This window comes from Odocoileus virginianus, chromosome 30 (assembly GCF_023699985.2).
Source record: "Odocoileus virginianus isolate 20LAN1187 ecotype Illinois chromosome 30, Ovbor_1.2, whole genome shotgun sequence".
Lineage (NCBI taxonomy): Eukaryota > Metazoa > Chordata > Mammalia > Artiodactyla > Cervidae > Odocoileus > Odocoileus virginianus.
In genome coordinates this window covers 39290030-39315458 of record NC_069703.1, presented here as the reverse complement: position 1 = coordinate 39315458, position 25429 = coordinate 39290030, and the positions used below count along the sequence as shown (strand labels likewise).

The 25429-nt window shown below is 49.2% G+C and overlaps 1 protein-coding gene across 1 annotated transcript in view; it reads right to left on the bottom strand.

Annotated features, from left to right (window-relative positions):
• OPRD1 (opioid receptor delta 1) overlaps positions 1-22250 on the bottom strand; it is a 47550-nt gene extending 25300 nt beyond the window's left edge. Inside the window, exon 1 of the mRNA XM_020869253.2 lies at positions 21659-22250. Coding sequence (XP_020724912.1) covers positions 21659-21885 — 227 coding nt within the window. The 5' untranslated portion in view covers positions 21886-22250. The remainder of the gene's footprint in view (positions 1-21658) is intronic.
• Positions 22251-25429: the final 3179 nt, after the last annotated feature.

The following is a 25429-nucleotide window of genomic DNA, read 5'->3' as shown; positions in this document are numbered from 1 at the left end:
TTAATGTGGACACGGACCACACCAGGAAGTGTGGCCTCTGTGGATAAGTTTTCAGGTTTCTGCCCCATGGCTGACTGCATCCACCGTACACAGATGTGGTGGGGTCTCTCCTTTTATTTCTTTATTTTTTTACTTTTTATTTTTTCCCCCAGATGTGTTTTTTGTGTATTTCTTACTTCACTGACATCACTGCTGGTGGAACATCAGCTTAAGCCACGCTCCCACCACCCATGCCCCCCAGACCAGCAACTTTGTTCCAGCTCACAACTTTGTTGTTCTCCTTCTACTTCTAAGCTGCTCCAGAAAGTTCCTGAGCTCCTTGCACCCCCAGCAGATAGTGTCACTACCAAAATTCAATAACAACTATAGTAGGTTAAATGGCATCCCCTGAAAGACAAGTCCACATCCCAACATCCAGAACTTGTGAAAGTGGCCTTATTTAGAAAAGGGGTCTTTACACATGTAATTAAGGTATTTTTTTTTTAATTTATACTTTTTTTTTTTGGTTGTGCATGTAGGATCTTAGTTCCCTGACTAGGGATAGAACCCCCTGCATTGGGAGTGCAGAATCTTAACCACTGGATAACCATGGAAGTCCCTAAGTTAAGGATCTTGAGACCATCCTGGATTACTGGGGTGGGCCCCTAGCTCTAACGACAGTGTCCTTGTAAGAGACACTCAGCACACAGGAAGAATGAAGGCCATGTGACGATGGGAGCAGAGATTACAATGATGTGGCCACAAGCCAAGGGCTGTTGAAGCCACCAGAAGCTGAAGAGGAAAGGAAGGTTTTTCCCCAAGAGCCTTCAGAGGGAGCGCAGTCCTGGAGACACTTTCTGGACCTCTGGGCTCCAAGAATGTAAAAGAATATATTTCTGTTGTCTTAAGCCATCGGGTCTGCAGCAATGTGTTAGGCAGCTCTAGGAAATGATACAGTAAAAGTGCAGCCAAGGAGAAGCATGGACTTCAGCACCAGACACACCTAGGTTTAAGCCCCAGTCAGTCCTACAGGAAATCACCCTGAAGATTCACTGGAAGGACTGATGCTGAAGCTGAAGCTCCAGTACTATGTCCACCTGATGCGAAGAGCTGACTCATTAGAAAAGACCCTGATTCTGGGGAAGACTGAAGGCAGGAGAAGGGGACGACAGAGGATGAGATGATTGGATGGCATCACCGACTCAATGGACATTAGTTTGAGCAAACTCCAGGAGATGATGAAGGACAGGAAAGCCTGAAATGCTGCAGTCCATGGGGTCACAAAGAGTCGGACACGAATGAGTAACTGAACAACAACAGATGCTTCTAACTGTACGAACTGGGGCAAGTTCTAACTTTTCTGAGCCTCAGTTTGCTCCACTGTGAACTGGGTATAACCATCCTCCCTCTTGAGGGTGTGGTGAGTGTGGAATGAGTTCATGCCTATGATGTCCCTAGCACACTCCTGGCACATTCATATCATATGGCTTCTCTTCTTGTCCAGATGAGGAAAACGGGCCCAGAATGATCCCTGGTGAGCAGTCCTGGGGTCCCAGGCTCCTGAATCCTTTTCTGGCCCTTTGGTAACCTACCACCATTGAGATGAAACACAGAGCCCTGTGCTGGAACTTCCACCCTGGAAAAGGCTCTGATCTGGAACACTGAGTTCAAACTTCCTCACCCACTTTGCAGATGGGAAAACTGAGGCCTGGAGAGGGAAAGACAATTGTGCAAGGTCACACAGAGTAGCAGTTCCCCCAACTTCTGGGAGCTCAAGGAGCTAAATCTCAGATGAGGGTTCAAGGTAAGAGGCAAAGGGAAACGGTCTCCTGTCCAAGGCTTCAGAGTTCCTGACAAGATCGTTGCCTACATTGTATGTCCCTGTGTCCAGTGATTAACCAGTGTAGGGTGGGTCCATGGATGCAACTGTCCCCATCACTGTCAGCATCTTTGCCACCATCTCCAACACAGCAGCTACACAGACTCGGTACTTAACACAAGCCTGATGTATTATATTGCACCCTACCATGACATTTATATAGATTATCTCATTCAATCACTCCAACAACCCTATGAAATTGCTACTATTATCATCCCCATACAGAGGAGGAAAGTGAGCCTTGGAGAGCATACTTGGTTGAATAGCTGCCCTCAGAATTCACATCTAAGGACTTCCCTGGTGGTTCAGTGGTTTAAAATCCACCTCCCAGTGCAGGGGACACGGGTTCAATCCCTGGTCCAGAAAGATCTCACATGCTGTGAAGCAATTATGTCCATGCACCACAACTGTTGAGCCCACGCGCTGCAACTACTGAGGCTGCGCCCTAGAGCCGTGCTACACAAGAGAAGCCACTGCAATGAATAAAAAAAATAAGTAAATAAAGTTATTTTTTCTAAAAACAAGAAGTGGTTGTACTATTGAATAGATTAAGGTGGGCCCTAAATCCAATATGACTGGTGTCCTTGCAAAAGGAGAACAGAGACACACACAGAGCAACACAGTGATGTGAAAACACAATCAGAAACTGGAGTGACACAGCTATGAGTCCAAAGGACAACAGCGAGTGCCGGCCACCACCAGAAGCTCAGGGAGGAAGGGCTCTTCCCCAGAGCCTTCAGAGGGAGCAGAGTCCTGTTGATTTCAGACTTCGAGCCTCCTGGACTATAAAGAAAATATCTCTATTGTTTTAAACCACCCAGTTTACAGACTGCCCTGGTGGCCCAATGGCTAAGACTCCACGCTCCCCAAACAGGGCACCTGGACTCGACCCCTGGTCAGGGAACTAGATTCCACAGGACGAAACTAAAGATCCCGAATGCCACAAGGAATATCTAAGATCCTGCCTGCCGCAACCCAGCACAGCCAAATAAAAATAAATATTTTTTAGAAAATAAAGATAAACCACCCAGTTTATGGTGATTTGCTATGGCAGCCCTAGGGAATGAATACATAAGGATAACTGTCTTGTCAGCAATAGCCTAAAACACAGGAGCAATCTCTGTTAAAACTGCTCCACTCCCCAGCAAGCCCGACAAAGACTTTTCTCATCAGAAATACAGAAGGCTAGCACTGGAATGATAAGAGTATTTACTGGGCATTTACTATGTGCCAGTTGCCCTGCTAAGGGCCATATGTGTGTTCACCATCCCACTGAAGGTGCATAGCCAGCACAGGAGGTGACCATTATTCTCCCCATTTTACAGGTGAGAAAGGTTGAGGCTCAGAGGGCTCAGTGACTCACCCAAAATCCTGGAGCCAGGAGTGGCAGGGCCTGGGTAAGTCTTGGGTCAATTCCAGAACCAGAGTCCTGACCTCTACCCTGTCTTCTCTCAGTAGGTCACGTTCAATCCCTTTGTTTTACAAATGAGGAAACCAGCCACAGCTACAGCGGTGATCCCAAAGGCTCTGCCCATCCTGGGGATGAACAGCTTAAATAAAGCAACTAAATAAAGCAACCCTCCAGGCTGAGGCTCCCTGTATTTGTAAACAAAGTGTACTTGCTCTTCCCGCTCGCAAAACAAGTGGGGTTGGGCAGCGAGGGCAGCGATCTGCGACCTGCCCATCTGAGTGGCGAGTAGCCAGAAGCTAATTAGCTATCTCAGTTTTGGCAAAGCCTGAGGAAGGAAAGTGGTTAATGACAACGAGGCCCAGCAAGTGTGTCGAAAGAGAAGATTAACGGCTGGAACGTAGAAACACAAGGCCCCGGAGCTGCACATGAATGAGGGGGGTGGGGTGGCCTTCAGGGCGCACCAGGCAATAAACAGGGCAGGCACCTTGTTTGGTTCAGTTCAAGAACCACAACACACCCATGGGAGGCAGGGAAGAGAAACTCTTCTCCACCCTGGCTCTGCTTCTGGCGTAAGGACGGCTGGACCAGCGGATGAGGCAGCTGGACACTACAGAAGCCCCAGAGGCAGATTTCCTTAGATGTGGCATATCAGCCCATGAAGTCAAGTGAAGTGAAGTGAAGTTGCTCAGTCGTGTCCGACTCTTTGTGACCCCATGGACTGTAGCCTACCAGGCTCCTCCAGTCCATGGAATTTTTCAGGCAAGAGTACTGCAGTGGGTTGCCATTTCCTTCTCCAGGGATCTTCCTGACCCAGGGATCAAACCCAGTCTCCCATATTGTAGGCAGACCCTTCACCATCTGACCCACTAGGGAAGCCCCGGTGGTTCTCTGGAAATATAACAAGTCCCTCCTGCAAACGACTACTTACGTACTGCCTGAGTGTGTTAGACCCTAGACTGGGGCTCCAAAGGATGCTCACCCCACCCCCCCTCCCCCTCATCTGGGGAGAGAGGAATGAGTGATCAGGGGTTTGAAAAGTGTACGGGTCTCTGATGTGGCATGCATTGGACACTGCGGGAACACGGCGGAGGGAGGCATCAGAGAAGTCTCCTGGAAGAAAGACTTACTAAGCTGAAAGTGAAAAGTGAAAGTGAGTCGCTCAGTAGTGTCCAGTTCTTTGCAACCCCATGTACTATACCTGGAATTCTCCAGGTCAGAATACTGGAGCGAGTAGCCTTTCCCTCTTCCAGGGATCTTCCCAACCCAGTGATCGAACCCAGGTCTCCTGCACGCAGGCGGATTCTTTACCAGCTGAGCCACAAGGGAAGCCCTACTAAGCTGAAAAGAAAGGGGTGTTACTGTAAAGCAAACAGAAGTCTGAGGTTCCCGCACATCTTCTTTCTCTCTTGTCTTGCCATTGGGAGAGTTTTCTTATACATCCCAGCCCCTCAGAGGGAATCTCGTTAACAAAGTGCCAACTAGATATTTAAGAAACACTCAGTGAGGCCTCCTCAGAGCCAGGGACTGAGCTAGGAAACAGGACAGAAGATGAAAGGGATGCAGTCCCCGCCCTCCGGGAGCCACAGATGTAAAAAGACAAGCACCAGAACGTGTGATTACACTACAGTCAGAAAATACCCATTTCAAGACCACTGATGTGTGTGTGTCTCCCCTCTTCCCATATGCCAGGCACTGGATGAAGGTACTTGATTTCCATCATTGCACTTAATCCTCATGACAAATGACTCTGGTGAGCATTATCACTGCATTTAGCAGACCAGAGGACTCTGAGGCTCAGAGAGGCAGAGAAACTTGCCCAAGACCATAGAGCCAGTTGGTTATATGACCAGGACTTAATCCCAGGTCTGGCTGGCCCTGTGATGGTCATTAATTTTATGTGTCTATGTGGCTAGGCTACAGTACCCAGTTACTTAATCAATATTGCAGAGGAACCAGAGATCAAATTGCCAACATCTGTTGGATCATAGAAAAAGCAAGTGAGTTCCAGAAAAACATCTACTTGTGCTTCACTGACTACACTAAAGACTTTGACTGTGTGGATCACAACAAACTGGGAAATTCTTAAAAAGAGAGGAATACCAGACCACTTTACCTGCCTCCTGAGAAACCTGTATGCAGGTCAAGAAGCAATGATTAGAACTGGACACGGAAAAACAGACTGGTTCAAAATTGGAAAAGGAATACAACAAGGCTGTATATTGCCACGCTGATTATTTAACTTATGTGCACATCATGAAAAATGCTGGGTTGGGTGAATCACAAGCTGGAATCAAGATTGCCAGGAGAAATATCAACAACCTCAGATATGCTGATGATTCTACCCTAATGGCAGAAACCAAAGAGGAACTGAAGAGCCTTTTGATGAAGATGAAAGAGAAGAGTGAAAAAGCTGGCTTAAAACTCAACATTCAAAACACTAAGATCATGGCTTCTGGCCCATCACTTATTGGCAAATAGATGGGGGAGAAATGGAAACAGTGACAGATTTTATTTTCTTGGGCTCCAAAATCACTGCTGACTGGTGACTGTAGCCATGAAATTAAAAGATGCTTGCAACTTGAAAGAAAAGCTATAACAAACCTAGACAGCATATCTAGGCAGAGACATCATTTTGCTGACAAAGGTCCATAGAGTCAAAGCTATGGTTTTTCCAGTAGTCGTGTATGGGTGTGAGAGTTGGACCATAAAGAAGGCTGAGCAGTGAAAAACTGATGCTTTAGAACTGTGGTGTTGGAGAAGACTCTTGAGAGTCCCTTGGACAGTAAGAAGATCAAACCAGTCAACACTGAAGGAAATCAACCCTGAAGATTCATTGGAAGGACTGATGCTGAAGCTGAAGCTCCAATTCTTTGACCACCTGATGCAAAGAGCCAACTCATTGGAAAAGACCCTGATGCTGGGAAAGATTGAGGGCAGGAGGAGTAGGGGGTGACAGAGGATGAGATGGTTGGATGGCATCACCAGCTCAATGGACAGGAGTGTGAGCAAATTCTGGGAAATAGTGAAGGACAGGGAAGTGCTGCAGTCCATGGGGTCGCAAAAAGTCAGACACTACTTGGCAACTAAACAACAAATTTAATCAAATCCTAATCGAGTTGTCGCTGTGAAGGGATTTTGTAGATATGATTAACATCTACAATCAGTTGACTTTAAGGAGATTATCCATGATAATGAGTTTTGCCTGAAGAGCAAAACTGAGGTTTCCCAGAGGAAGAAGAAATTCTGCCTGTGGCCCACAGCATCAGCTCTTGCCTGACAGTTGCCAGCCTGCCAACCTGCCCAACAAATTTCAGACTTGCCTAGCCAGACCCCACAGTTACATAAGCCAATTCCTTGAACTATATCTCACTGGTCTTTTTTTTTTTTTCTGGTAGGATTCTGACTGACACAGACCTGAAAATCATGCTCTAGGCTAAGGCTGGTGCCAGGAAGCCACCATCTCCTCACCCCAAAAAGGACAATGACCACCACCAGCATGCTAGGTTGTTTAGGGGGTCGAGTGTGATGAAGGGCAGTGATCAAGTGGAGAGAGAGCAGGCCTGGCCAGACAAACACTTACTAACCTTGGCGTCCTCGGGCAGAAGTCTTACATCTCTGACCCTCAGCTTCATCATCTGTAAAGGCACTTTCAATGGTTCCTCTCTCATAAAAGTGCTATGAAGATTAAGTGAGATTTGGCATGGAAGGTCTCCAGCATGGCGCCTTGTAATATGGCCAAAACACAGGCTCATTTTTGCCACAGTTGTAACTGGTTGGATTCTTAATTATTTTGAGTCGGTACCATTGCCAAGTGAATGTTCCCATCCCGTAATTCAGGGTGAAAAATGCCCACAACTTTATTATCCTTAGTGATCCTATATGAATGCTACCCAGCTTGCCTGATCTGTCCCTCCCCCTGACCTCACACCCCAGGGCCACTCCTTGAGGAGATGGACAAGGCAGAGCACTTCACACTCAGTCTCCTCTGACTCACACCCACCCTGGGAGGTGGGTATCAACACATTTCCATTTCATTCCCAGAAGGAGCCTGTAGCACAAAGAGGTGCTTGTCAAGAAGCACAGAGGGAACAGAACCAGGCTCTAAAGTCACATGTTCTGAAAAGCCCAGGCTTTCCCCCTCCAGGCCTTTGGCCATGCTGGGCATTCCTTATTATATATACCTCCTACTGCCTGACACACCGCAGTTTCCCTTTTGTTCTATTTATTAACAAGTCTGTATTTTATTTTATTCTTGTTTTTTAATATTTAATTTTATTATTTATTTGTTTATTTGGCTATGCCGGGTCTTAGTTGTGGGATCTTTAGTTGTAGAACCTTCTTAGTTGCGGCCTGTGGGATCTAGTTCCCTGACCAGGGATCACACCCAGGCCCCCTGCATTGGGAGCACAGCATCTTAGCCTCTGGACTACCAGAGAAGTCCCCAACAATTCAGTATTTTCATAACTATAAATCAACCTACCCTACTCTGCAGCCTCTTATAATCCCTTGCTATACAAAAAAAAGTCATTTTTCTACAATTGGGACCAGAGAGTATCCTGAATTAGACCTTCTTCATGGACATTCCTTCATGGGCACTGCATGAGTGAGCTTCAGGAATCTCAGGGCCTCAGTTCAGAGGCTGACTTTGCCATTTTCCCACTGTTATCCTCAGCAAGCAAGTTAGCACCTCTGAGCTTCAGTGGCCTCATCTGTCAAATGCACAGAAACACGGGACCAAGTATGTCAAAGAGTTGGGAGAATTAAATGGGACCGTGTACGTGAGGCCCTCGGTACAGAGGTGCCCACCGTGTCAGCCCTCAGCAGCGGTATCTTTGCTGTTAAGTCCAACAAGCTGATATGCCCTGTTTTGCTGTAGACCTCTCTCTCATCCAGGATGACCAGGTCGGAGCCCATGGAGGAAGTGTCTTGGGGCCACCTGCCCCTCCCAACAGGGCAGCCCTCTGACTACATGAGGGCTCCTGCCCTCCTCACCAGGAGGAATGGAAAATCACTAAATGTGGGGCATTTCCCAGCACTTCAGGAGGATGAGTTTTTGTAACCAAGGGAACCAGATTACCTCCATCTGTCCTGCAGAGGCATCTGGCCTGGCTGGGGGAAGCAGCTTCTTTCCCTTGGCTTAATCCCTACCCCTGCTCCCAAGTCCAAGGCAACCAGCCAAAAGGCATTGTTATCACCAACAACTTCCTGATGTGGACCAGGCCCTGCGCTAAGGCCATGCATCATCTCCCTTAACGTTTGCCCTCACTGTTGTCTCTGCTAAAACGCTTCCTCCCAGCAACTGGCCTCTGCTCAATGGTCTCCTCCCCCTGCCCACCACCATCCTCCCCATCTTTACCAGCAGCTCTGCCATTCTCCGTCCCTGAGTCTGCTTGAGTTGACTTCATTGCCTATACCATTGGCCTTACATCTATTTCTTTATCATCTAAATTTTCCCCACTAGAATGTCAGCTCCATGAGGACAGGGACTGTGTCTTGATCACTGTTGCATACCGAGTGCCTAGAACCCTGCCTGGTACTTAGGACGAGCTGCCAAATATATGTTTACCTGCAATGAAGGTTTTTTTCTATCATCCCCATTTCTCAGAGGAGAAAACAGGCTCAGTGAGGTGAGCCCAAGGGTGGAAGGCCAACAAGAAGCAAACCTGGGTTTGAATCCAGTCTCTGAAGGATGTGGCTGCTTCACCACGTGCTGGCCTTGTCCCGGGGGAACTGGGATCTCTGGGCCAGTTTTGTACTGTCAGTGGCCCCCAGGCTGGGCTGCCCTGTGTAGGAACTCACTTTTAATGCTCCCAGCTACTCTTGTTTTCAGACACCCTTTGGCTCAGATAATCCCAAGCGTGGAAAGAGATGTAAGTGAGGGCAAGGGGTTAGGAAAGGAAAGTTCCAGTCCTGCACTGGCCACTGATTCAAAATACACAGAACCTCTCCAGGCTTCAGTTTACTCACTGGTAAATCCGAGGGGTTGAACTTGACATGCAAGATGGCAGAGGACGGGACAATGGCTAAGCACGTAGCTCTACTATTCACAATAGCCAAGACATGGAAACATCCAAATGCTCATTGACAGATGAATGGATCAAGAAGATGTGGTACCATCCCAGAATTTCAGAAATAAAAGCAAAAATAAACAAATGGGACCTAATGAAACTTAAAAGCTTTTGCATAACAAAGGAAACTATAAGCAAGGTGAAAAGACAGCCCTCAGATTGGGAGAAAATAATAGCAAACGAAGCAACAGACAAAGGATTAATCTCAAAAATATACAAGCAACTCCTCCAGCTCAACTCCAGAAAAATAAATGACCCAATCAAAAAATGGGCCAAAGAACTCAACAGACATTTCTCCAAGGAAGACATACAGGTGGCTAACAAACACATGAAAAGATGCTCAACATCACTCATTATCAGAGAAATGCAAATCAAAACCACAATGAGGTACCATTATACGCCAGTCAGGATGGCTGCTATCCAAAAGTCTACAAGCAATAAATGCTGGAGAGGGTGTGGAGAAAAGGGAACCCTCTTACACTGTTGGTGGGAATGCAAATTAGTACAGCCACTATGGAAAACAGTGTGGAGATTTCTTAAAAAGCTGGAAATAGAACTGCCATATGACCCAGCAATCCCACTTCTGGGCATACACACCAAGGAAACCAGATCTGAAAGAGACACGTGCACCCCAATGTTCATCGCAGCACTGTTTATAATAGCCAGGACATGGAAGCAACCCAGATGCCCATCAGCAGACGACTGGATGAGGAAGCTGTGGTACATATACACCATGGAATATTACTCAGCCATTAAAAAGAATTCATTTGAATCAGTTCTAATGAGATGGATGAAACTGGAGCCTATTATACAGAGCAAAGTAAGCCAGAAAGATAAAGACCATTACAGTATACTAACACATATATATGGAATTTAGAAAGATGGTAATGATAACCCTATATGCAAAACAGAAAAAGAGACTCAGATATATAGAACAGACTTGTGGACTCTGGGAGAAGGCGAGGGTGGGATGTTTCAAGAGAACAACATTGAAACATGTATATTATCTAGGGTGGGACAGATAACCAGCCCGGGTTGGGTACATGAGACAGGTGCTCGGGCCTGGTGCACTGGGAAGACCCGGAGGGATCGGGTGGAGAGGGAGGTGGGAGGGGGGACTGGGATGGGGAATGCATGTAAATCCATGGCTGATTCATTTCAATGTATGACAAAAACTACTGTAATGATGTAAAGTAATTAGCCTCCAACTAATAAAAATAAATGGAAAAAAAAAATAAAAAAATAAAAAAGATAGGAATTAAAGCTCTCCAAAAGCATAAAGAAAAAAAAAAAAAAAAAGAAGATGTGGTACATATATACAATGGAATATTACTCAGCCATAAAAAGTGAATGAAAAATGCCACTTGAAGCAACTCAAATAAACCTAGAGACTATGATACTAAGTGCAACAAATCAGAAAGAGAAAGACAAATACCATAGGATATCACTTCTCTGTGGAATCTAAAATATGAAACAAATGAACACATCTACAAAGCAGAAACAGACTCACAGACAAAACAGACTTGTGACTGACATGGGTGAAGGATGGATTGGGAATTTAAGATTAGCATATGCAAATTACTAACATTATAAATAGGATGGATAAACAACAAGGTCCTACTACAGTGTATAGTACAGGGAACTACATTCAATATCCTAAGATAAATCACAATAGAAAAGAATATAAAGAAGAACATATGTATATATTCAGTTACATATATATAACTGAATCACTTTGCTGAAGAGCAGAAATTAACATAACATTGCAAATCAACTAATCTTCAATTTAAAAAAAAGAGTGTGGGCTCTGCAATCAGAATGACCTGACTTCAATCCGACTCAAGAACTTTGAGGATGTTATTATATCAAACATTCTCCGAGCCTTGAGTTTCCCCAGCTAGAAAAAGGGGTAAACAGTACTTACTAACAGGGTGAGGATTAAACAGGATAATATATACACATCCCTTAGCAGAGCACCTGGCACAAAATAAATGTGCAATAAAGAGAATCATCATCCATGATTCAAAATTCTACACCCTGGTGAAAAGGTTACTTCTGCAGGGGAGGGCAGCGAGGCCCCTTCCATCTCTCCATGTGTTATGTTTGTTGAATGGGCCTTACCTAGACCCGCTACATTGGAAGCATGGCATCTTAGCCACTGGACCACTAGGGAAGTCCCCTGAATGGGACTTTCTGACCTCCTAGGACTCTGAAGTCTGAGTTCCTTCCACTTATCAAGAAAGACTTGGGAAGCTACAGAAGAAAAAATTCTTGCTGCACACACCCACCCCGGCCAGAGACAAAGCTGCTGATTTCTGCAGCTGCACTGAGAGCTCTAAATCAATAGAACACAACCCAGACACCCCGTCCTGCTCCGCGCCCCTCAGCTGGTAATGGGGCTGCTGCAGCCTGCATGATGGTAAATTGCTAATTTAAGCCTGGCTTCTGCTCTGCCCCTCGATTATCCCTCTTCCTGTGCATGTTATGATGTTCCGGGTAGCCAATTAGATTTAGAGGTCCCAGGACTCTGACGTTAATGAAATCATGTCTTGCCCTTGCACAGCCCCCTTCCTCTAAAGTTCAGGCATCATCCTCCAGGAAGGGGAGAAGGGAAATCTGAGATGCATTCTTCCTCCAGTCCCAGCTACGGGAAGAGGAGCCTGAAATTATGTCTATCTTTCCTCTACCTAAATCTCCAGCGCCAAACCTCCACACAGTGGTTTGCCAGAACCCTCTTGCACAGCTTCATGGACAGGAAAGTCCCTGTATTACACAGTGGCCCATACCTTCCTGAAGAGCTCTGACTATCAGAAAATTCCTTAAGGAAATAATACGAGATGTGCACAAACATATGGGTTTAAGAACATTCACAGACACATTATTTAGATTGGCATAATATGGGAAACAACATAAGTCCCCCCATATAAGAGACATTCATACAATGAAGCAATCAAAAATCGTGTCTTCAGGGACTTCCCTGGTGGTCGAGGGGCTGGGTGTCCGCTCTCCCACTGCAGGGGGCCCGGGTTCCATCCCTGGTCAGGGAACTAGATCCCACATGCTGCAACTAGGAATTTGAGTGCTGCAGCTAAAGATTCCGCATGCCCCAATGAAAATGGAAGACCCCGTGTATTGCAACTAAGACCCAGCACAGCCAAATAAAATCATGTCTTCAAAGAAGCAAACTTGGAAAACTCAGCAGTGGCCACAGGACTGGAAAAGGTCAGTTTTCATTCCAATCCCAAAGAAAGGCAATGCCAAGGCATGTTCAAACTACCACACAATTGCATTCATCTCATACGCTAGCAAAGTAATGCTCAAAATTCTCCAAGCTAGGCTTCAACAGTACATGAACCATGAACGTCCAGATGTTCCAGCTGGATTTAGGAAAGGCAGAGGAACCAGAGATCAAATTACCAACATGCACTGAATCATAGAAAAAGCAAGAGAGTTCCAGAAAAACATCTACTTCTACTTTATCGACTACACCAAAGCCTTTGACTGTGTGGATTACAACAAACTGTGGAAAATTCTTTTAGAGATGGGCATACCAGACCATCTGACCTGCCTCCTGAGAAACTGTATGCAGATCAAGAAGCAATAGTTAGAACTGGACATGGAACAACAGACTGGTTCCAAATTGGGAAAGGAGTGTCAAGGCTGTATATTGTCACCCTGTTTATTTAACTTATATGCAGAGAACATCATGTGAAATGCTGGGCTGGATGAAACACAAGCTGGAATCAAGATTGCCAGTAAAAATACCACTAACCTCAAATATGCAGATGATACCATCCTTACGGCAGAAAGTAAAGAAAAACTAAAGAGGCTCTTGATGAAAGTGAAAGAGGAGAGTGAAAAAGTTGGCTTAAAACTCAATAGTCAGAAAACTAAGGTCATGGCATCTGGTCCCATGACTTCATGGCAAATAGATGGGAAAATAATGGAAACAGTGAGACTTTGTTTTGGGGGGCTCTAAAATCACTGCAGATGGTGACTGCAACCATGAAATTAAAAGATGCTTGCTCTTTGGAAGAAAAGCTATGACCAACTTAGACAGCATATTAAAAAACAGACATATTACTTTGCTGGCAAAGGTCTCTCTAGTCAAAGCTATGGTTTTTCCATTAGTCGTGTACAGATGTGAGAGTTCGACTATAAAGAAAGCCTGAGCGCTGAAGAACTGATGCTTTGAACTGTGGTGTTGGAGAAGACTCTTGAGAGTCCCTTGGACTGCAAGGAGATCAAACCAGTCCATCCTAATGGAGATCAGTCCTGAATATTCATTGGGAGGACTGATGCTGAAACTCCAATACTTTGGCCACCTAATGCAAAGGACTGACTCATTGGAAAAGACCCTGATGCTGGAAAAGATTGAAGGTGGGAGGAGAAGGGGACAACAGAAGATGAGATGGTTGGATGGCATCACTGATGCAATGGACATGAGTTTTGAGCAAGCTCCGGGAGTTAGTGATGGACAGGGAAGCCTGGCGTGCTGCAGTCCATGGTGTCACAAAGAGTCGGACATGACTGAGCGACTGAATGGAATGATGTGAGAAGGCTGCTAGCAAAATATTATATATGATGTGATCATTATTTCAATACAGTATGACACCGATGTCATTAAAACACACACACAGTGAGAGACACAGAAAGAGATGGGAAGCAAATACATCAAAATGACAAAGCATTTCTCTTTATGTAGGATCATGGGTAACATTTGTCTCTGCTTAATCACCTTAGTAGTTTCTGAAATAACTAGTGTTACTTATAGCAACATGTGTTACAGTGTTTATTGAAAAGAAAATGTTTAGTATTGAGCTGATAGTTTCCCTGTAGTATCCACCCCAAAATTCTAGTTCCTCTGGGGCTCAAGAAATGTCGATCAAATGAATGAGAAGCAAGTCTCACTCTTCTTCTAAACAGATAAAATCATGGGAAATGTGTATAGGGTACTTACCAAGTTCCTGGCTCTGTACTGAATTCCTTCACGTCCAGCCTCAGGAGCTTCTCATAACCACCCTGTGAGGGTGGGGGTCTCACGGGGTCTATTTCTACTCCCATTTTACAGATGAGAAAACTGAGGCCAAGAAAGGTAATACATGTATCTCCCAAGTTCCCTCTCTTAGTAGATGCGATCCCAGGTCAGTCTAGCTCTGACATCCAGGCTCTCAAGTGCTATTACCCCATGCAGAGGCCTGAGAGGTTTGCAGACAGCAATCTGCCTTCCTCTCCAGCTCTGGTCCTCCCTCCTCTAACTAGACAGCCCCAGCCTTCACCTCCACTGCCCATGTGTCTCATGGACAGCAGTGGTAGAGTGGGTCTGGAGGGGTTTGGGGGGCATAAAGACCTGGGTTTGCCCCTTTCTGGCTGTGAGAGGCACCTGCTCCATCTGAGCTTTCTGGTCCTCATCTCTTGCTCCCTTGCAGGCCCATCGTGGCTCGGAGGAGCCTCTGGCCATGTGGCAGGAATGCGGGATTGACTCCTCTGGCTTCTCCCTGGTGTGCCTATGAGTCACACACACTCCCCAGAAAGTAAATCCAAGAGGCTGGGAAGCCAGGCCCCAGGGCAGAGCCAAGAGGCACAGAGACACGGGCCAGGACTGCAGCTGCCCTCCCTGCCCAGCCTCACCAGGGCTCATCCGGCCCAGCCTCCTGCTTTCTGCAGGTCCCACAGCACTGCAGTTTGAAAGGCACAACCAAGGCTAGGATTTCCGGGGCCTGCCCAAGGTCATCCAGCTCTCCATTGCCCTGATCCAACCCCTTCCAATCTGCCCCATGACCCCTACACCAAATTCATCCTCTTGAACTCCATTCTGCACAGACTGCTCCAAAGTCCTCTTCCCCATGGCCTGTGGCTCCAAGTTTCATCATTTCCCAGCATGACTGCCTTAGCGTGGGCCCAAGAACCTGTCCAGCCTCACAACTCAAGCCTCAGCACAGCCTCCAGCCCCTCATACAGCCAGGCTGGACCTGAATCCAGGCTTCTCTTAAGTCCTCCCTCCCCTTTCCCCACCAGAATAGTAGTAAGTGTTAGTCTCTCAGTCGTGTACAACTCTTTGCGACACCCCTGGACTGCAGCCTGCCAGATTTCTCTGTCCATGGAATTCTCCAGGCAAGAAAACCAGAATGCACTGCCATTTCCTACTCCAGGGTGTCTTTCTGACCTAGGGATTGACCTCAGAAAGGTAAAAGAGGAGAACGAAAAAGCTGGCTTAAAACTCAACATGCTAAAAACTGAGATCATGGCTTCCAGTACCATCACTTCATGGCAAATAGATGGGGGGAAAAATGGGGCTCCAAAATCATTGTGGATGGTGACTGCAGCCTTGAAAGTAGAAGACACTTGTTTCTTGAAAGGAAAGCTATGACAAACCTAGACAGTGTATTAAAAAGCAGAGACATCACTTTGACAACAAAGGTCCATATAGTCAAAACTATGGTCTTTCCAGTAGTCATGTATGGATGTGAGAGTTGAACCAAAAAGAAAACTGAGTGCTGAAGAATTGATGCTCTAACTGTGGTACTGGAGAATACCCTTGACAGTCCCTTGGATGGCAATGAGATCAAACCAGTCAAGCCTAAAGGCAATTAACCCTGAAGATTCATTGGAAGGACTGATGCTGAAGCTGAAGCTCCAATTCTTTGGCCACCTGATGCAAAGAGCTGACTCATTGGAAAAGACTCTAATGCTGAGGAAAAAATGAAGGCAGAAAGAGAAGGGGGTGACAGAGGATGAGATGGTTGGATGGCATCACCAACTCAATGGACATGAGTTTGAGCAAACCCCGGGAGATGGTGAAGGACAGGGAAGCCTGGCGTGCTGCAGTCCAAACCGTCAGACATGAATGAGCAACTTAACAGCTCCAGCATTGCAGGCGGATTCTTTACCATCTGAGCCACCAGCGAAGACCCCACCAGAATGACTCCCTCCAATTCCCGGGGGCTGGCTCATTGAGTTCCTCTAACACGTGTAGGCCCTTCCCCAGGAATTTTGGAAGGCAGAGACTGTGGTCAATGGTTCATCACCAGCCCCAGGCGCTGGCCGCAGCTCAGCACTCGGCAGGCGCTCCTGACAACCAAGGTGAGGCGGACACCTGCCTGCAAGACCTTTCCTGCTGTGGCCCGTGGCAGCCAGCCCCGCCCCTAGCACTCCTCGTTCAGCCACGGTGAACTTCCCCGCCCCTGCAGTGCTGCCTTCCGATCATCTCCTGAAGATTTCTTTGCTCCTGCTGTTCCCCCTGCCTGGAATGCTCCATCCTCACCTCTCCGTGGAGCCAACCACCACTCCTGCCTGCGTCACGACTCAGCACAGTCACCACCTGCCCTGGCTGGGTGCCTCCAGACTCCAACAGCTCTGAAATTTGCAATTGTCCCTGGAGCTGTAACTTACTAGGGGGACCAGGGGACATGGCTGTGTCAGAAGCCAGGGCCCACGATGAGGCTTCAGCTGAGCATCTGGGCCGTGGGGGCTGCAGCTGGACAGGCCTGGCAGGGTCAGTACCAGCAAATGCTGGAAAGGACCCAAGGTGGAAAGTGTAGACAATCTCATGGCCAGAGCCTGAGCAAGAGCGGCCTGCCTGCCCAGAGCAGACCCTGGGGTGCCAGTTAATCTCAGCATCTGGCACGTGCTGAGGCCTACTCTCTGCCCAGCGCTGTGCTATGACCTTTACAAGCATGATCTCACGTAGTCCTCCCAAGAACCTATCCTAATCACCACAATTTTGCAAATGCAGAAAGCGGGCTCAGGGGAGTTAAGCCGTTTGCCCGAAGCCATGCCACTGGACATGGTAGAGCAGGGATGGTAGGCCAGCACCACCTGACCTCCTGGTGTGACCTTCTCCACTGCACTGTCTCACCTCACTGGGATCTCTCCTGGCCCAGGGGCCCCGGGGTCTGGAAGACCTCAATCCAGGCAAGAGAGGGGAGGGAGACCAGAAGGCCAGAGGTTCATGCTGGGTCTCCAAGAGCAAGACAGGAACTCAGGCACCCTGAGCACTCATCCCAGCCACCCCTGGCACCTGGGCAGTAGACAGACGGGACAACCAGAATGCCTCATTCACCTGTCGTGACCCTGCCCCACACCAGGCTGCCAGGCCCAACCTCCCCTGCCTGCTTGCTCGGTGCTGCAGCTCCCTGGGGTGGGAGGTAAAACACAATGTTCTACCAACATCACCTTGTCATCTTTAGGACAAAGGTGCCTCTTAGGCAGGTGCTATGACCCACATTTTATAAACGAAGAAACCAGGGGGCAGAGTGGCCATCCAACCTGCTGAAGATCTGGGCAGGTGGCAGAGATGGCACCTAATACAAGGAGAAGAGTCAGAAGAGACACCAGCCCAGGAAGAGCTCAAGGGGCAGAGACCAGGAGGCCTGGTGGGGGGTGGCGAGAGACACAGCAAGGTGTAAACACGCCCAAACCAGGGTCAGAGCAAGGTAGAGACAGGGGACAGGCAGGCGGACGAGAGGTCACACTGGAGAAGCATCGACTCCGTTCCCCTCCCTGGACTCGGGGCAGGCAAACCTGGAAGTTTCTGGGCCACGTACAGGGAAGATGGCATCTTCACTGATGACTTCTGAAGATGGAGTCATCAGAGATGTGGGGATCCTTAAGCCCTTCACTCCACTCTGCCTAGAGAGCTGGGATGGGAACTCTGAGATGCCAGTCCTGCTCAGGGTATGACTCTACTCGGAAGAAAAGGTTGTCGGGCATCTGCTGTAAAGACTCCCCAAGTCCCCACACTGGCTGAACTCACCCTGCAAGGGGAGAGAGGGAGCATCTGCCTGGGGACCACACATCCCCAAACTCCTGCTCACACTTCACGGAAGCCTCAGGAACCACAGGCTGTTGGCTAAGAGTGCAATTCCCAGAGGCTCCACAGGCTGTTGGCTAAGAGTGCAATTCCCAAAGGCTCCTTTCGTGTATCCAGAAGGATGAACGGGCTTCCCAAGCATGTCCTTGGAAGTTGGGATGGGGGAACAGGGAGTGCTCTGTGCTCTGGGATTCTGAGATTCCTGTATCCTTTTTTTTTTTTTTTCAGCCCCTCATGTATGTCAGCCTTGTTCCTCACCTTTTTACTTAGTTATCCTCTCCCTACCCTTCAGAGGCCTTCCTGAAATTTCCAGACCAGGTGAGAACCCCCCACCCCGATCCTGGGTCCCACAGCTCACTCTTCATGGCCCTCAGCACTGCTGCAAACTTATATCTGTTGGATGACTAGTGGATGAATGTCTATTTCTCCCAGACCTAAGCTCCACGAGAGCAGGGATGGTGGATTTTCTTCCCTACCATCACATCTCAGCATCTAGCATGGATTTTTATTGAATGAGTTAATTCTTTTCATTCCTTCACATAGAAACCCTCCCTTTTCTCAAAGGGCTTAAAGGGCTCAGACACAACATGTCTCCTTTAATCCTCACCACCACCCCAGATACACTGCTGTTACTTTCACTTTATATGTGAAGAAATGAGCTTTGGAAAGGTGAAGTCACTAGTCCGAATACACAGCAAGCAAGTGACTTTGAACTTCGGATTTACACATTGATATGTCTGGCTTCAGAGCCCCAGCTCTGCCGCTTACCTTCCTCCTTCTTTGTCCCAACAGCCCGCTGGATCATTTTTGCAAACCCTCCCCTGCTCTCCAAGTAGGCTGAGCTCAGGACTGACAGGCAGAATTCATCCATTCAATCACTCATTCATCCAGTCAATCAACTGACTCACTTACTGGTGGGGCTAAGCTCTGCATGGTCAGAGAACCATGGATACACTGGAGGTTTTCTTCATCCTGGCTCCCCCTGTCCACACACTGCTCTTGGGACTTTGCCAGCAGAAGCCGAGCCCCAGACAGCTGCCCTGTCCCTAGCCTCCCTTTCAGTGGGGGAGGACTCAGTGCCAGGGCTGTCATTCCCCTCCCCAAGGATGGCAGCCTAAAGCACATGTGCTAAATAACATGTAGAGTCATCGTGCTTTTGTCTCCACCGTTCTCTGAGAATCCCAGGACAAGAGGAGGGATAGGATTCTGCCCCCTCCTTCTATGCAATTCTTTGTCCCCTACCCAGGCAGCTCTGGAAAAAGTTCTGGACTGGGGGAGCAAGCCACCTTGCCGCCCTCTGAACTGCAGCTTCTTCATGTGTAGACTGGAGGTGACAATGATGGGGATGCTAATGCCTCGCCCACCGGGCTGCAGGCGAAGATTCAATCAGTCAGACCCAGTGATCACATAGACGGCTGCCCGGGGAAATGTCTGCCCAACACAGGGACCTAAGGGGCCTGCTATGCTGTTTGCAAGATGCACTTGACGCTGGGTGATTTGGGGCAAGGTTGATGGGCAGCACCCTAGCACATGGAGCCCAGAGCCTTCCCTCAGTGGACCCTCAGAAGTGAGAGGCCCTCCCCTGGCTCAGCGAGGGGGTTTCGCTCATCAGCCAACCAGCCAGAGCCCCCCCCCCCCCCACCCCCAGCCCCTGAGAGACCGCGTGTGCAGGAACCTGAGACTCCTGGAATCAGAGCTACTCCCAGGCCCACCTTAGGAAAAGCGCCCCCTCACTCTCCTTCTGAGGAATCTTACTCCTCCTCCTCACACTTACTGGGTCCAGACACCATGCCCGCTGCATATATAATGCTCTCTGAGTGCCACCTCACAAAAACCCTGTCAAAGACGACTATTACTTCCCCACTCTATAGATGAAGAAACTGAGGCTCAAAGAGGCTAAGCGGTTTACCCCAGTGGCAGAGCCAGTTCGTGGACAGAATTAACGCTCAGGTTGACTTGAGTCTGCAGGACTACTTCCAAGGTAAAGTGGGGAGAACCACTGACAAAGCAAAGACTGCTCCTGCCTGTGCCCAGGGGAATTTTCTCACTAGAGCTGGAGATGAGTCACTGGGAACACAGGAGATTCTTGTGCCCTCCGCTCCTCCTGCGGCAGCAAAGCTTCCCCAGGGTCATCCAAGCCAAAGCTCCCACAACACCCCCACACCACACAACAGTCCGGCGCACTGTGCTCTGTCCGACAGAGGCCTCCCAGCATCCCCCAGACGGGGAAACTGAGGCAGGTGGGGCAGACAGTGGGTGAGAGGAAAGGGCCCCCAGTGTGACAGGCATCAGCAATTGGGCCAAAACCACAGTTCGCATCTCCAGACTCTGCATCCACAATCTGCTCCCTGCCTTTTGCTCTGTCTGGGGGCACCAGGGCCCAGAGAGGTTTAGGCTTGTCCCTTGGTCAGCCAGCACAGATGACCCATTTCCAATTAATCAGGATGGGAGTGTCCTTTCAATCCCTTTTGCCCGTGTCTGCATTGGCAGGGCTGGGTCAGGAAGACTGCTTCTGGGCAAGCTCATGATGCTTTAGACTCTCTGAGAAGGTCCCTGCACTGAACAGAGACACACAGAAGAGAACTTTACTTCCTGAGATGAAAGTACAAACTCCACTCCAGCCCAACCACATTGCTTTTGCTTTTGCCAGAAAAAAAAAAAAAGACTGTTGGAGAAGAGGAGATGAGAGAGGGGACATTTGTGAGGAGGATCCACAGCCTCTCTGAATCACGTCCAGAGCTCAGAACCAGATGGCCCCAGGGAAGGAAGCAGACAGCAACTGGCTGGCCCACAGTACCCAGGAACCATGGCGACCCCTCAGCAGATGCACACGTTAAGTGTCCAGAGCCACTCTGGACGCTCTCCCCCTATGGGGGCTCCAGGGTCTGACAAGAAATAACAGTCACGTTGTCACTCGCCCCTACGGAGAGAATCACCAACGGACAGTGTGAGACGAGCACATACACCAACACTGGAACCCCAACAGATGGTCCCCAAATGTGACTGGGTAAGCGCCCGTCAGCCTGATGCAGATACACAAGCGCTCCTGTGCCCCCACCTGCATATTCAGCCCACACACCGCTGTCTCGCCGGAGGCCCAGCGCACCTCGGGCATCTCCGCCCACCACTACCAGGTTTGTGGAGGTCCAAACACGCATCGGTACTGTCACAAACACAGAATCACGCACTCACAAACTGTGACAGACACACACCTGTCACCAAACTGTCCCACACAGTCTGACACAGAAATAGGGGGAGGCCAACAGATGATCCAATGTTAGTTAAACGAGCGCGCGCGCGCGCACACACACACACACAGACACACACACACACACACATGCCAGGGTCCCCCTTGCCATGGAAGTGCTCTTTCCGCTAGGCCCCCGGGCGCCCCCTGCAGGAAGCCCGGAGGCCCCGGGTGTGCGGAATCCGAAGTAAGGGTCCCAGGTCGCGGTCCCCACCCTCACCCCCGGGGCCCTGCCGGGCGCTCCAACCCGCAGTGGACTCACCGGACGATCCCGAACATGACGAGCACGTTGCCAAGGAGCCCCACGGCGCACACCGCCGAGTAGAGCGCGGTGATGGCGATAGCCAGGGCAAGGGAAGAGGCGCTCCGTGCTCCTGGCGGCCCCGACGCGTTGGCACCCGCGCTGGGGAAGGCGCTGGGGAAGGCGTCCGACGCGTTGGCGAGGAGCTGGGGCTGCAGCTCGGGGTCGCGGGAGGGGGCCGGCTCCATGGCGGCCAGGCGGCCGGGCTGCGTCCCTGCCCGCCGTGCGCCCTGGGCGCAGAAACCCGGTGCCAGCAACGCGCCAAGGGAAGCGGCTGCGGCCGGTACGAGGCCGCGGCCCCGACGCCGCCGGGCGCTAAGCCCCGGCCTCCCTGCTACCTCCGCGCCTCCTCAGCCTCCTCGCCACCCGCACCGGCCCGGCCCCCGGCTCCCGCCCGCTCTCCAAGCCGGGAGAGCTCTGAGCCCGGAGCCGCTGCGGGTTCCTCGGACGCGCCCGCCGCGCGCACCACGTGGCCCGGAGGCGGCCGCCAGTCTGCGCCCGCGACCGGGGGCGGGCGCTGCACCACCGGCTCGGAGTGGAGCCGGGGGAAACTGCCCACTCGCTCCCTAGGGATGCTCTGCCGGCTCGGGTGCGCCCGCACCACAGCCGGGACTCACCTCCGCATCTTTCGCTGCTTTGCGGGTGGGAAGGACCCGTATATGATTTCCGCCCCTCACCCCTGCACTAACAAGCAGAGTGACCTTGAGCAAGTCACTTAACATCCCTCGACTTCATTTTCCTTTTCTGTAAAGTGAGAATAATCACACCACCTCCTTCAGAGGGTTGTTGGGAGATTAACATGATGCGGTTAAAGAATTTAGCTCAGTGCCGGGTACACAGTAAACACTTCATAAATAACCATTATTATACTTTTTTTTTTTTTTTTTTTTTTTTTTGCAACCCATTCATTTCCTCAACAGATCTTTTTTGGGTGCGGAATATAAGAGCTGGGTACTATTGCGGTGAATTCTCCAGGCAAGAATACTGGAGTGAATTGCTATTCCCTCCAAGGGATCTTCCAGACCAGGGATCGAACCTGGGTCTCCTGCGCTGCAGGCAAATTCTTTACCATCTGAGCCACCAGGGAAGCCCAGCTGAGGGGCCGCCAGTGCATAAAGCTAGATGTGGCCCCTGCCTCCTTACAGTCCAGTGGAGGAGAGAGACATCAATCCCAAGATCACACTGAGGAAGATCTGGTCACACATGGAGGAGAGTGGAGGAAAGCAGGGCATTCTTTTGGCAGCACCTACAGAAGCCAGGGGTCAGGACAGCTTCCCTGAGTAAATGACACTTAAGGTAAGATGAGAAGTGTGAGGAAGAACTGACGTAGGAAAGAAACTGGGAAGGAGCATTTCAGTCAAAGAAGTCACACATGGGGGCTTTCTGGTGGCTCAGTGGTAAAGAATTCGGCTACCAGTGCAGGAGACACAGGTTTAAACCATCCCTGATCTGGGAAGATCCAACCTGCCACGGAGCAACTAAATCTGAGTGCACAATTACTGAGCCAGCACTCTAGAGTCAGCACTCAGCAGCAGGAAAAGCCATCGCAATGAGAAGTCCATGCACTGCAAGGAGAGAGTAGCCGTGCAGCATCAAAGATCCACCACAGTCAAAAATTAAAATAAAGTGTTTAAAATATTGTTCTTTAAATCACATGTGCAAAGACCCTCAGGTCAGAGGGGTAAAAGGCCAGGAAGAGGAGAGGACAGAAAGGGAGTGTCGGGAGGGAATGAGGAGGTGGGCAAGACCTCAGAGAGCAGTTTAAGGATCACTGTGGCTGCTGTAGGTGCACGTGGGAAGGGGCCATTTCTGACACCTTCTCTCTGACCTGACCAGCCCCAACCCAAAGCCATCCGTCTTTTGGGGGCTCCTGTCCTTCCCAGAACATTCTCCCTATTGCTCCAGCACTGTGCTGAGCTCTTTATCCAAGGCAACACTTTGACATAGATTCCCCAGTTTACAGACAAGAAGACTAATATTCCCATATGGTAATTTTTATTTGGCCTCAGTTAGTTCCCCAACCAGGGATCAAACCCGTACCCCCTGCAGTGGAAGCAAGAAGTCTTAAATCACTGGACCCCCATATGGTAATTATTTCTAGCCAAGCTTGTTTCCTCCTTGGGAAGACCAGGCCTGGTTGATCCCTGGACCCAGTGGAGGGCTGGGGTCACAGTGGGTGCTCAGGAAATACTTGTTGGATGAATAAAGGTTCTGGGATGGGGAGGAGGGGATTGGAATGGGACAATACTGGAGTTCCCCAGCTCTGGGCTCTGCCGTGACATTCTTGGCCCTGTGATTGGCTGGGTGAGGACCCCTCACTCTCTGGCTTGAGTCATCCGTCTATGCACAAGACTCTTACCTTTTCCCAGAAAGAACAAAGCCAGAATTCCCAAGATCGTCCTCCTCTCCATTCTTTTCTTTTTTAAGAACCACTTTGTTTGTTTGTTTGTTTGTTTACGGCTATGCTGGGTCTTTGTTGCTGCAGAGGCTTTCCCAATTCTGGTGAGTGGGGGCTACTCTTTGTTGCAATGCACAGGCTTCTCATTGCAGTGGCGTCTCTGGCTGCAGAACATGGGCTCTAGGCACATGGGCTTCAGTAGTTGCGACTCTCAGGCTCAGCTGCTCTATGGCATGTGGGATCCTCCTGGACCAGGGATCAAACGTGTCCCCTGCATTGGCAGGCAGATTCTTAACCACGGGAGGGGGAACCAGGGAAGTTCTCCTCTCCATTCTCTTTGTCCCTCTCAGCTGCTGTCCAAGCCCCCCTACTAGCTACAGCAGACTCCCCACCCCCCCAAGGTTTTCCCACCCAACCATCTCAGGACTCATCAGACAGCTGATTTTTACTCTGTAGTCACATGTGCCACCAAAACTCTCTCCCTTGTCCCAAAGGGCCTGGTATACTCAGAGACTTTTCTGGTGCCAGAGGAAAGAAATTGAGACAGGACGCAGGAGGGCTGTTTTACTAGGGTTCTGGCCCCCTCTCAACTCCTACAACAAGCCAGAATTTTTCCCACTTCAGGACATTTGCATATTCTATTTCTTCCTCTTGGAAGGGCTCAGCCACCTCCTTAGGCTAAGTGCTATTCATCCTTCAAGTTTCAGCTTAAATATCACTTCCTCCATGAAAACTTTACTGACTGCCCTCCTCCACTGCCCCACACAATTAGATCAAGCTATCCTTCTCGTTTGTTCTCACAGCATCATGTACCTCTTCCTTACAGAAATTTATCTGGATAATCACTGGATTTGTGTGCATCACCTGTACAATAGATCTTGTGCACTTCTGCACCTCCTCCTTAGTGCTTGATATGTGATTGACTAGAAAGCTCAATTCCACCTTTGGTGAGCTCCCACTTTGATGAGGGAGACAGAGCATTTACAGCTTAATTCAGGACCTACAAATTCTCTTAAGCAACTCAAAACCCTTTGCATAAACTCTGCAGTCACATCTTATTTGTGAACTGAAGTACAGATCTCCCTCAATTACAGTGGGATTGTTGTTCAGTCGCTCAGTCATGTCCAACTCTTTGCGAGTCTATGGACTGCAGCATGTCAGGCTTCCCTGTCCTTCACTATTTCCCAGAGTTTGCTCAAACTCATATCCAGTGAGTCGATGATGGCATCTGACCATCTCACCCTCTGTCGCCCCCTTCTCTTGCCCTCGATCTTTCCCAGCATCAGGGTCTTTTCCAGTCACCTCTTTACATCAGGTGCTCAAAGTATTGGCCC